Source organism: Pterocles gutturalis, unplaced genomic scaffold (assembly GCF_000699245.1).
Source record: "Pterocles gutturalis isolate BGI_N339 unplaced genomic scaffold, ASM69924v1 scaffold38012, whole genome shotgun sequence".
NCBI lineage: Eukaryota > Metazoa > Chordata > Aves > Pterocliformes > Pteroclidae > Pterocles > Pterocles gutturalis.
Window position 1 is genome coordinate 1 of NW_010111516.1, and position 12,476 is coordinate 12,476.

At 38.8% G+C, this 12,476-nt stretch overlaps 1 protein-coding gene across 1 annotated transcript in view; it reads left to right on the top strand.

The window, feature by feature from the left end:
• Window positions 1–6,571: 6,571 nt before the first annotated feature.
• The window catches only part of AMPD3 (adenosine monophosphate deaminase 3), a gene marked incomplete at its 5' end in the record, with an annotated part of 10,000 nt that continues 4,095 nt past the window's right edge, over window positions 6,572–12,476 (top strand). Inside the window, 6 exons of the mRNA XM_010073753.1 lie at window positions 6,572–6,766; window positions 7,012–7,143; window positions 7,985–8,148; window positions 9,316–9,442; window positions 10,257–10,420; window positions 11,726–11,743. Coding sequence (XP_010072055.1) covers window positions 6,572–6,766; window positions 7,012–7,143; window positions 7,985–8,148; window positions 9,316–9,442; window positions 10,257–10,420; window positions 11,726–11,743 — 800 coding nt within the window. The remainder of the gene's footprint in view (window positions 6,767–7,011; window positions 7,144–7,984; window positions 8,149–9,315; window positions 9,443–10,256; window positions 10,421–11,725; window positions 11,744–12,476) is intronic.

The following is a 12,476-nucleotide window of genomic DNA, read 5'->3' on the forward strand; positions in this document are numbered from 1 at the left end:
AAGGCTCCTATCAAATAAGGGAAATGTGTGTGTATCTTACATATTGAACTTAACCACAATGCGACCAAAGATATGTTTTGCACTGATCAAACTGGAACAGGAGAATTGCCCTTTAATAACCAGACAAATATTTCTGTAGACAGACCAGAATCCACAGGTGGTAAGACAGTGTGGCTGGGGCCATTTGGCTCCCCACAGGAGGTGGACAACTGTCTGCGTAGGAGAATGCTAACTTTAGACTGTTGAGCCTGCCATCAGCAGGGCTCTCCCACGTTCTCCAGCTGATGCATGGCAAAGTGCAGTCAACTCAGATTCTCCGTGTAACTTCTGGGCTGCCTGCATTAAGGATGAAATTAAGTAATAAGAGTTTAGCTCTATAGCATGCAAACTCAGAACTGAGTGTTATCCTTTATGTACTAGAGTGTTTTGCCTTCCAAAGTAAATATGTGAGGTTTTTTGAGTGGGGCTTCCAAGAGACCACTGTGCCAAACAGCCTCAGATAATTCAGAGCTGATAGTTTGTTTTTTCAGCTGAAGTACACCTTCAAAGTAAAAGACCTACACCTGAGCATTCTTTTACTTTTATTAGAATGTTGCTAATTGCAGGAGGTATTTACTGTGCTTTCTTGGTCTTGGAGCTGCTCTTGTTATTAGGAACTTTGGTTTGTCTCTATTATTAATTGGGGGGAGTTGCATTTTTTTTTTTAAAGGTGAAGCCAAGATATTTATTTACCTAACATGTATTTGCTACCTTTTTGATGTATATCTGTGTACTGCATTGGCAGGTATCCTTCACTACAAATTGCTTTGATGTAGTTTTCTAAAGATAAAAAAATGACAGCCTAAGCCTCCTTCCATATTTTTTTTCTCTTTAGCCATTACTTCAGTGTGTCAGCAAACCAAACCTGAGGATATGTCATAGCAGTGACTTCTACACATCGTATTCGTCTGCCTACAGACTCACTAGATCAGATGCCTGGCCTTGTGCTGCAGCAGAGCTTTGGCTCAGGCCAGGGTAACTGTGCATGGAAGAACATAGCTTCCAGAGTGTCTTACACAGCCCTGCTGAATTCTGTGTTGCTATGGCTGTTGCTGCTGTGACATACCATTGGGTCTAGATTGTTGCCACTGATTTTATTTTTAAAGTATTGGTTAGACAAAAAGGAAGTAAATGCTAGCTTTTGTTTGTGGCCATGGTGTTGAAATAACACTTGTAACTTCTAAGAAGGGCAGTTGGAGTGGGTTTATATATTTCTAAATTCTAAAGATGTCAAAATACTGAATGAAATTATCAGATGTCTGCTTTTTAATTGTATGATTAACAGCCTCATGAGTGAACAGTGAATCTCTAACTTTCCTGAACTTTGATTAATTTATTTGGTTAGATTTTTTTTTTTTTCCCCCCTCCCTCCCGGTAGCTACTTACTGATTTTGGTGATGAAATTCAGGACAGGAATGGCTCTGTGCACCTCTGTTAGCATTACATGTAATGGTGCCTTACCAGTGTTAACTGGCAGTAAAGCTGTATTATGTGCTTTCAAAGCACTGTGCATGCTACTTCTCCCCTCCTATCTTGCAGAGATGCTGAGGTAAATTCTTGTGTCTACCCTCAGTCTTGCAAGCAAGCACAAAATGATCAGGAAGAAGCCATCAGTCATTACAGTGCAAAAATTCTGTAGAGACCATAAAGAAAGCTTTTCCTCTGTCCTTTCTTCTAGTAATTAAAAGAACAGAAAAAGAAAAGTTTCTCTTCACAGCAGTGTATTTCTGTATTTGTGGGAATACAAATGTTATAGGGCTTGATTCCATGCTTTTTGCAATGAGTACAGCCAAACAAGAAGCTGGAGACAGGGATTCGCATCTGCCGTCTCTCCTGGTTTCTGGCTTGCTCTGGATGGTGTTAGTATGAATTCGACAAGCTCCCAAGGGGCTCTGCCCAGCCCGAAGGACTACGTCAGCTGTTAGGAGCATTACTGCGCTACCCTAGGGCAGAGTGTTTTGTCTCTCGTGCCTATTACAGAGCTGCAAGGAAAAAATCGAGCTCAGTGTGTAAAGCTGTTGCATCCTATCTAAAAAGCTAAAGCAATATGAACATATTGGTGAGCAGGGAATCTAGCAGTGCACGTGGAATGATTTCCCTTCAGTCCAGCACTGAAGTAAAGGCTGCAGAGGATTCAGTGTCAAGTTCATGAAGCCCATAGCTATTGGGGTAGCAGTGTTCACAAGTTAAAGTGTGTGTGTTTAGAAAATCAGGTAGTTTGCAGCTGTGGATACTACTAATCTATGCACTGGAAAAGTTCAGCATTTTTAAAAGGGCTGCCCCTAGCATATGCAAGAGATATGCCCAGAGAAACATCCATAAAATAGATCTGAGATGAATGTTTTGTGGAGATTTGAGAGACAGTGGAAGGAAAGAGATGCAATGCAGGAAGAGGGGGAGGCAGAGTGGTTTAGGGAAGCTGGTGCTGCTGAGAGGTGATTTGGAGGGCAATGGGAACTCCTTCAAGCTGTAAGTTGTACCCAGATGTAACCATCTTGACTGAGAAGTACAAGCATTTCATCCAGAAAGCCTGCAGACAGAAGGGCATGAGAGGTCACGTCAACAAGGAAAGGAAGGGGCTAGCCTGAACTGAGAAGGTGCAGAGGAAGACAGGGTGGCTTTGTTACATGGAGAATTGCTGAGTGAAGGGAATTCTACCATCCTTTAAGTGCAAGAAAACTGGTGTCCACCATTGCTTGAATGAGATTATGGAATTAAAAGAATTAAGGAAACCTTTGTGCTAACTATTCATTTCTTAAGAAGGTGAGTTCACTGAAGGCATATGTTCCAAGATAGGCTTCTGTCAGTCATTGTGTTTCTTCTTTTCACAGAAGATTAACGTGACCTTGAGGAAATGGTTTCCTCTGGGGGGAGGGGAGAATAAGAACTGCAACAGGAAATTTGGCTAAGGGCATGCAGCTGAGGTTTTTTCCTACTAAGGGGAAATTGGGCTGGAGTGGCATTGTAAAGAATTTGGAAATATAAGCAGAATGGTTGCAAATAGAAACAAATAGATCTTGTGGTAGGGGCTTGTTACTCATGGCCCAGAAAAGCATCAGCTTACTTCATGTATTGTATGAAGAACAAAATAATAACAGCTTAAAATGTGCCTGCTTTTGTCTTTTTTTTGGAGGGTGGGGGGGGGAGGGGGGAGAAGAAGGAGGCAGAGGGGGCATTTGTGACCCTTACATGAACTCAGTCTGTTCAAATTTCATTAGTAGATGCCATTCATAATAAATAACAATGAAATTAATAACACTTTCTTAGCAGGACAACATTTCAAATAATAATTTTAAAAATCCCTAAAAAAATCCATGTAAACTATGTCTAAGGATTCTGTGTTTAGATGCTTTATTTAGATAGGATTGCACACCTAATTGTGAAAATGCACAAACACATGCACACTAATTATGTGCTAGGGTAGGTAAAAGCTCAAGTCATTAACACTTCCAAAAAGTTGCACTGCTTCTAAAAAACAACAAAGAAAAAGCTGTGTGATAATCTATATTATGGACTTTTGTTACTCAAGTTGCTACTTAACCTAAAGGTGAAAATATACCAGGTAGTGCATATTCTCTGGAAGAAGCATGGAAGAGACTCCAGGAGTTTTTTTACTCTTGGGAAATATATGTAGGGAGAGGGAGGAGAGAGAAATTAAAAAAAAAGGGAAACTCTTTGTTCTCGGAGAATAAGCCTGACATGGTTAGCTCAGCTACAGAGCTACATGGATATGCTTGTGGAGCCTGGAGGAGGTTTCACAGGAGTTTACTGAACTGCAGAGGCACACTTGAATTATTTCTCAAAGGGAAGCAGGACTTTAAAAGAAATTAAGTTCATACTGTGTCATGTGATCTTTGCATTCAAGAAGACAAAAGAAATGTCTCCTTGCTTTCCGTCCTTGCCCTCCTAACAGTAGTGAATTCAGGTTGTTTTAAATAAAGAGGAAATTGTTTGGTTTTTTTTCAAGATTCATTAATTCCAGTAGCTGAGCCACCACTGGAACTAGTGCATTCTGAAATTCAATAAACTAAACTTATTCAGGCTTCCCACACTTGGTAATCTATACTTATGACTTGCTAATCATAGAATCATTAAGGTTGGAAAAGACCTCAAAGATCATAAGTCCAACCCAACACCACCTCATTCACTAGACCATGTCCCCAAGCACCACATCTACACGTTTCTTGAACGCCTCCACGGATGGTGACTCTACCGCTTCCCTGGGCAGCCTGTTCCAATGCCTGATCACTCTTTCAGTGAAGAAATTTTTTCTATTATCTAGCCTAAACCTCCTCTGGTGCAACTTGAGGCCGTTTCCTCTTGTCCTGTCACTTGTTACTTTAGAGAAGAGGCCAGCACCCACCTCACTACAACCTCCTTTCAGGTAGTTCTAGAGAGTGATAAGGTCTCCCCTCAGCCTCCTTTTCTCCAGGCTGAGCAACCCCAGCTCCCTCAGCTGCTCCTCGTCAGACCTGTGCTCCAGACCCTGCACCAGCTTTGTTGCCCTTCTCTGGACCTGCTCCAGCATCTCAGTGTGAATGTTTAGATCTTCCAGGGCATCTATTAACTCTCATTTCACTCTCCCATATAAGTTGACCAAGCCTAGTAGTTTGTAGTATTTCTGGTCCAGGAAGAGTTTATAGTAAACAATCTTTGTTTCTAAAACAGAAGACATTTATTAACCTGAGTAACCATATACATAATGCACTTGGGTTCAGATGTTTATATGAGTACTCTGAGGAGTGTAATAATATGTTAAGCGGAGCTGTTTTTACTGTTTTAGACACAGCATTGCTTACTGTGCGTAATGGACTTCATGATGTATACTTTGAGACAGTAATATGTTTCTTGCATTTTCATTTAGCTCTAAAGTTTGCAGCATATTTGAACTAGGCTAGGCAGTGATTAACAATTAAATGTTGTTTAGGATTCAGTTTATATCCTGGTCCTTAGTTATGCTATTAACATTCACATGGACACAGTTTTACCATTAGCAGGCTGCCACAACTTTGGTACGTATAAATTGCAAATTAAATGACTACATGTGCCAAGTACAGCAGTGGCGTTTCTGTGGACTGTATGTCATGGCATAAGCTGAGATTTACATTGCAGGAGTATGGGTGTTACTTATTCAGGGGCTCTGTGATCTGTTTCCTACTGATCCTTAAAAGCAAATCAGGATGCCAACTACTTCTGTTGGTGGAATGTGAAAGCTGCAGACGTAGTCACTACACAAAGGTGAACGCACTGGTCTCACACTGTACGTGTCCATGTTTGCAGTTTCCTGGACAGAAGAGTCCCTGCAGAGATGTAGGTTCGGTGACTCCTTATAAGCAGGTTTATCTGAGAATTCCTTGTAGGGTCACTTCCTGCATACAGGCTATGCAGCTTGCATTGGGAGTGTGTCCCTGGGAATGCTAGTTACTTGCATTTTAAAAACCACAGTGCAGTGCGTTCACACTGTTCCAATGTAGTAAGTATATTTAGGAATTTGTATCTAATGTCAGCATCCAGCCTTCGGATCTTGTGTCATTGCTTGTGAAATTGAAAAGCCCCCGTCTGCCTCATGGTCTCTTTTGGATATACAAATACAACTGTATACATTTGGATCAAATTAACTCTCAAATTGCACCTTGAAAGCCAAATAAATTTCATTTTTACCATCATGTGGCAGTGTTGGTTTTCCAGCTCCTATTTTGTGGCATTTCTTGGGAATGTTGTCGGTATTTGTGTTTTTTAAACCTTTAAATGTAGACAGCAAAACTGGGTGCATTCTGACAGCTGCATTAGCAGTATTGTGCCGAAGCAAGATTATTTTTTATTTCTGCTTTGAAGCATACCTGTGGAAACCATTTGGTTCTTGTCAATTTTTTTTTTTTTTTAAATGGGACTTCAACAAAAAAACTGAGGGAGTGCTCTAAGTCCTTCTATGAAACTTGCATTTCCCTTAGTGTGTGAAGAGATCTAAAGAAACTGAAAAATGTCAGCATTGTGAGTTACTGTATTATAATTAAACTTGGAAAAAATAGTGACAGAGTCTCTTACGTGTACACTCTGCAGTTCTAGTGACCTAAGATGTTTCATGTGGTTGAAATACAAAAATGAATTTTGCTTTTGGAAATGGCCGGGAATTCCAAGCCTTTTCAGTCAGAGATGATTGATTCAGACATCATTGATTCATGGATTAAATCAAAGGATACTAAAGGATCAGAGTGTCCTTTAAGGAAGTTATCAAATTTAATCTGAACCCAGGCTCTGTAATTAGCACTTACAATGCATCTTGTTGAAAAATTTCTTATTTAAATAGGAACCTATTAATTGAGGGCAATTTTATTTATAGTTCTGCTTATTGAATAATTCCACTAAAACCAAAATCTCAGGATTCGGAAACATTTTGACTTGCTTAGGCACTAATCCATTTGTTACTGAAAGAATATTTTAGAAAGGTTTAGTCGTTGTCACTGACATAGATACTTTGCTAATTTAAGTTTATGTATATGGATGATGAGCATGAATGACCTTTTGATTTCAGGTTGATACTCATATCCATGCTGCTGCTTGCATGAACCAGAAACACTTATTGAGGTTTATTAAGCACACATATCAAACGGAGCCCGACAGGATTGTTGCAGAGAAAAAAGGCAAGAAGATGACTTTAAAGCAAGTCTTTGAAAGCCTTCACATGGACCCTTATGACCTCACTGTAGACTCTTTAGATGTCCATGCAGTAAGTCTATTAAAATTACAAAATAAATGAGAAAAAGTGAAGTTTTCTAAGTATGAAATTTGGGTTTCTGCAGTTTTTCCATGATATATTATTAAATCAGAATTGGAACTTATGCATTACTTTGCATGTTTGAAGTAAGTTAGCATAGGCTTTTTCTTTTCTGTGCCTTTTACTGCTAGGCAAGTTAATTTATAAACATTGTGTGTACTTAAAACCATGGTTATTTGGGTTTTTTCCTCCACTAGGGTCGTCAAACATTTCATCGATTTGACAAATTCAATTCCAAGTACAATCCAGTTGGTGCCAGTGAGCTGAGGGACTTGTATTTGAAAACTGAGAACTACATTGGTGGTGAATATTTTGCTCGGATGGTCAAGGTAAATAGGTTTCAAGGTTTTCCAGCTGTAGAGAAATGAAAGGTTGTAGAAGACTTGTGATGTCAAAATTGTATCTAGAGCTAACACTGTGGTTGAGTCCAAGTGTTGGGCTTGTTCTAGCACTTCATCAGAGAGGGACCTCTGCTAAGTCTGCTGCTGCTTTCTAAATAATTTTATGAGTTAGAAACTCATGCAGACAACCTGTGTATGAGTTCAAAGCAGAGTTGTGTGCAGTTTCAAACTCATGGAGGGCAGCCAAGGGTCAATTTACTGCCTTAATATTTTGTTAGGATGTAGTTGGCTTGTGGTAGCTGCTAGGGAAATGCCTCTGCATAAACCTATATCTACACATGTATGCACAGGCTTCAAATTAATTTCTTATAACAAAAGAATTAGTAGCTTACATGAACTAGATGTCAGCTCTTCTTAGATGTATGGAAGTGCTTGTCTAACATTAGTAGTCTTAAAATTGCTTACTACCATGGATTCTGGGTCAGATTCGCCATTGGTCTGCATATTTTATGTAGTTTAAATAGTATAATTCTGATTTACCAATTTTAAACATGTATCTTACAAAGGTGTTAGTAATGGCGCAAGAATATTCTTCTATAAATCTAGGTGTACATAAGTTAGTTATGCTCAAATTATATGGAGATAGCTTGCTAGTAGAATATTTAGAGGTGTAAAATAAAATGGATTAATAGAGCAGAGATTCCCTTTATCTTTAAAGGGTGATAACACAGTTACATCTGTTCTGAGGAAAATACTACAATAAATATAGTACTAGCTGTAAATGATCTTCAGTGTCCATATTAAAGCAAATATATTTATTACTTAATAGGAAGTAGCCCGTGAACTAGAAGAAAGTAAGTACCAGTATACAGAACCCCGCTTATCCATTTATGGACGGTCTCCAGATGAATGGCTGAACTTGGCAAAATGGTTCATTAAGCATAAAGTTTATTCCCCTAATATGCGCTGGATAATTCAGGTTCCCAGAATCTAGTAAGTAATCAGGAGATCTCGGTAACTTTAATAGTTTGAAATCGCACCAATGATTTGTTTTAATTTCTGATATTTTTTTAGATGGTTTATGAGCTGTCCTGTTGACTGTCATTTAGTAACTGATCTTGAGGAAGTTTGATGATAACAGTCTTACGGAGCATTTTCAACTCCTTTATGGAATTCAAGAGTTGATTTATTTTTCATTACTGAATTGTATTTTAACTTGCCTTTGAATGCATCTTAATTTCACCCAGTTGTAATTTTTGGTTTTAGTATCTTCAGACTTACAAATAATTTACAGTAGTAATGAATAGCTTCATAAAAAGTACATTCAAACCCCATCTCCTGTCTTCCAGACTATCAGGAAAACTGCAGCAGTGGTCAAGAATTAATTTCCTAGGCTGTTGTTAAATGGCAGTGAACTTGGAAACGCAACCCAGTGTGCTGATTTGCAAGCTTAAATCAGTTATCAGTTTTTCTTAGTTTTCAGGCATCCTTTGGGACTTGATTAAGTGGTTTTTTGTTTCTAATACTGTATATTTTAATGCAGTCTCCGATGATAATTTTGTCAGCCTTAATAGCTGAGCTTCATGTTTTGAAATTGCATAGTTGGCATATGAGTAGAGAGAGCTGTCATGGTTGCATATATCCCCGGAGTGTGTTTCTCATCAGGGAGAAAGTTTCTCGCCTTTAATTTCTGACATACATAGTGGAGTCAACACTTCCATTAAGTCATGCACTTAATGACACATGGAAGCACTGTCCCTCTTTGCTGAGAGGCTCACTAAAGCAGAACATTCTACTTTCATTTGGAGTACTTAAAACTTTGGAAAAGAGAATCTTTCACAAGAGGTAATTCCTTATTTCCCATATTAGTACTTGAATTGCTGTAAGGGAGAGGGTTGCTGTTCTTGAGACAGCATCTACCCATGCATACTGTCTCTATTTTTGGAGCACTCGGGAGCTTCATCAGAGCCTGGATGAAGCAGAGTGCCAGGCAGTGCAGGAAACAGAGACAACCCCTGCACTGACATAAACTTTGAATTTCTGAATCCTGGGAGAACTGAAGCTGTAGAATATATACAAATAACAGAAAATATGAATGTGGAAGAAAAATACAAGCTGATTAAAGAATGGTCCCAACTGTGTATATTTTTTCCCCTTCAGTGACATATTTAGGTCAAAAAATATTCTGCCTAGTTTTGGGAAGATGTTGGAGAACATCTTTGTACCTTTGTTTGAAGCAACAATCAATCCCAAAGACCACAAAGAATTACACCTTTTCCTCAAATATGTAAGTATGTTTGGATTTTTTATCTCACATGAAATGGATCCTCTCCTACTTATAAATTTTGTCTACAGCTGTTTCCAGACACTAAAAAAAGCTTCCTCCCCCATAGATGACTTGTATTATTGTTTTAAAGCCCTGATAAACAATTTAATAAAAGCCTGGGTAAGATCCTGTTGTCAAATAGTTGCTGTTTATTTCCCTTGAAACAGCTCAACAGCTATTTATTTGTCCTCTCTATAAAGAATGACTGAAAAATGTTCACATGCTCTTGTGCAGAGGGAACATCGTAATCCAGGATGTGTACTTTGAGTTTGCCTCTGGGACTGGCCTCCAAAAGTGAGGCAACTGAAAAGAAGCATTGTGTAGATCCTGATGGGGCTCAGGAGAGAGGTAGGGATGTAGCTGCTGGGACGTGATCAAGAGAGACATTTCTGAGTGTGTCCCAAATCAGAACTCTGAGGTTTCCTGGGAGCCTCTGGCCTTAAGCTGCTTTTCAAATAACAAAGCAGAAGAGTTGAAAGGATTATAACCTGGGTCTGAAGGAGTTTTACAGGCCTATGCCCCCCACAGGAGTCTGAAGGCTTTTGTGCACCTGGGCCTCCTGTTTGTCTCAGAAGAAAAAGTGGGTGAACCTTCCTTTGAGAAAACACATTATTCCTGAAAAGTAGGAGGGCAGAGCAGCAGGACTGCTAGCGTAAGGAGGGAAATGAAGAAAGAGGACTAGATGCTTTGTACAAGCAAGTCCTGAACAAGAGTAAGTAATGTTGAAGTTTGCTTCTTGAAAACACTGATTTCTGTGAACCTCTTCTCCTGCCAGGTGACTGGTTTTGACAGTGTTGATGATGAATCCAAACATAGTGGCCATATGTTCTCTGACAAGAGCCTTAACCCTGACCTCTGGACCAGTGAGAAGAATCCCCCGTATAGCTATTATTTGTATTACATGTATGTGAACATCATGTTGCTAAACAACCTTAGGAAGTAAGTAGTCATTTTTATCTTTTACAAGCTTCCAGAAAGAAAAATCAATAATCTTGGTCTCAATCTAAGTCAGTGTCTATATCATTTGTCTTCTGCAGCAAAGGTTATCTTGAATTATTTTAGAGTCCAAGAGGAGTACATGAGTTATTTTGAAAATGTTAATTGCAAAATGAATTAAAATTAAATATTCAGTAAAGGCATCGGATTCGTATCTTGGTTTGACATTTGTGTATGTTTTTGTTTTGTGAATTCCTTAAACCTGAGTATATCAAAACGAAAGAAGAAACCTTACAAAATTGACTTGTTGACCTTTGCTTGGATTCACAGTGGATTTCCAAATATAGTGTACTTCTTGGTAGCTATATCCTGGTAATCTAAGGGATACACACTTATGTTGTGAAATATTGGTTTAAGGGCTGCTGCTGTTATCAAAGATAGACAGAGGAGGACATAATTATAAACTGCACATCTAGCTTGCTTACTTTGGCATGCTTGTTGGCTCATTCAGTTTTACTACGTTTGAGACTGATGTCCAGGCAAGTAATGGTGGGAGTTATGATGCTGAATGTGAGATCATGACTGTAAAAGCAGATCTTGGCATCAGGCTCAGTAGAGCCTCATATTCAACTTGAGGTTACGTTCCTGTCTTTGTGGCTGTCTCACTGAGTGATCTGCACAACTGACTCAAATTGAGGCACAGTGAGGTTATCTGTTGACATTACAGCGTCATCCCTTACCTTGCAAGGATTTGGTTCATTATTATTTATAAAATGTTTTGGGATTTTCTTATAGGAGGTAAACAGATTTGTCATTTTAAGAGGTCTTATCCAAGTTAACATTCAAAATGTTATTTCTTCTCTCCCACTGCTACCTCAAGCATTTCTTTATCAACCTGTATAATCAAAACTCATAATAAAAACATCCACCTTAAATTACCTTGTACCTGCAACAAACAGACCTAGTTGTTAGTTTTAGTTCTACAATGGAAGGGACACAGTACAGCAGATATCTAAGTCATCCCTTTTTCCTGACTTCTGTTACATTCTCTGTAGTCTACATTTTTTTCTTTTACAAAGACAGAGATTCTGTCAAAACTTAGGCATTTCTTTTTTACCTCAAAATAATTTAAATTACTGTTTGAAAATCTCCCTAGATAATCATTAAATATTCTTTACAGCTAGGTGAGATAATGACACAATCAATGTGTCAGTAAAACTGGCCACTCCCTTAAAAATACTGAGTATTTGAAACACCACAGCCAGTCCATTACAAGACTGGTTTATACTTTTGGTAGTATCGGCAAAGTCAGCAGGGATGGATTACATCCTCACATCCATTTTCAAGAGAAATGTTACTAAACATCCATCCTAGAACTGCCTTATATTCTAGCAGTCCTTGTTGAAATTCTTTGTTTTGTATATCTCCAGATACTTATGGGACATTTGTCTGCACTGAGTAACAGGGTCCATTATAACCTAAAACCCAGCATGACTTTTAATACAGAGGAAAAAAATAAAATAGTTCTAGAAATTATAGTCTGAAGCCTAGTGTAATAACTGACACTCCTAGATCATCTCTGTGCTACTGAGGATGTGGTTTTATGCTACACCTAACCTGGTGAGATGGCAGGTTGTCATCACACTAGGTAGTGTTAGCTAACTTGGCGATGTGCTTCCACTTCTTCCCTCATTTTGGATCTAGGCATTATGTGGCCATGGGTTGCTTCAGTTCACTTAGCTTTCCCTCTGACAGCTCCCTCAACTGAAATAAGTTCAATAACTGTCACCCAGTAGCTAAACAATTGCTAAATGAGATGTAGGGGAAGGAGAGAAGAAGGAACACACAAATATGTCAGGTGGTGGAAGGGGCTTGGGTAGAGGGACTTGGCCCTTTTGACAGCAGACCACAGGCAGGCTTGATTAGATGTCACATCAAACTGAGAATGTGTAATTTTTTTAAAAAAATTCCCATAGCAATGATAATTATCTACAAAATAGATGAAGAACAGTACATTCTTTTGTTGGTGGAACTTGCTTTTAATCTCCTCAGGGAAAGA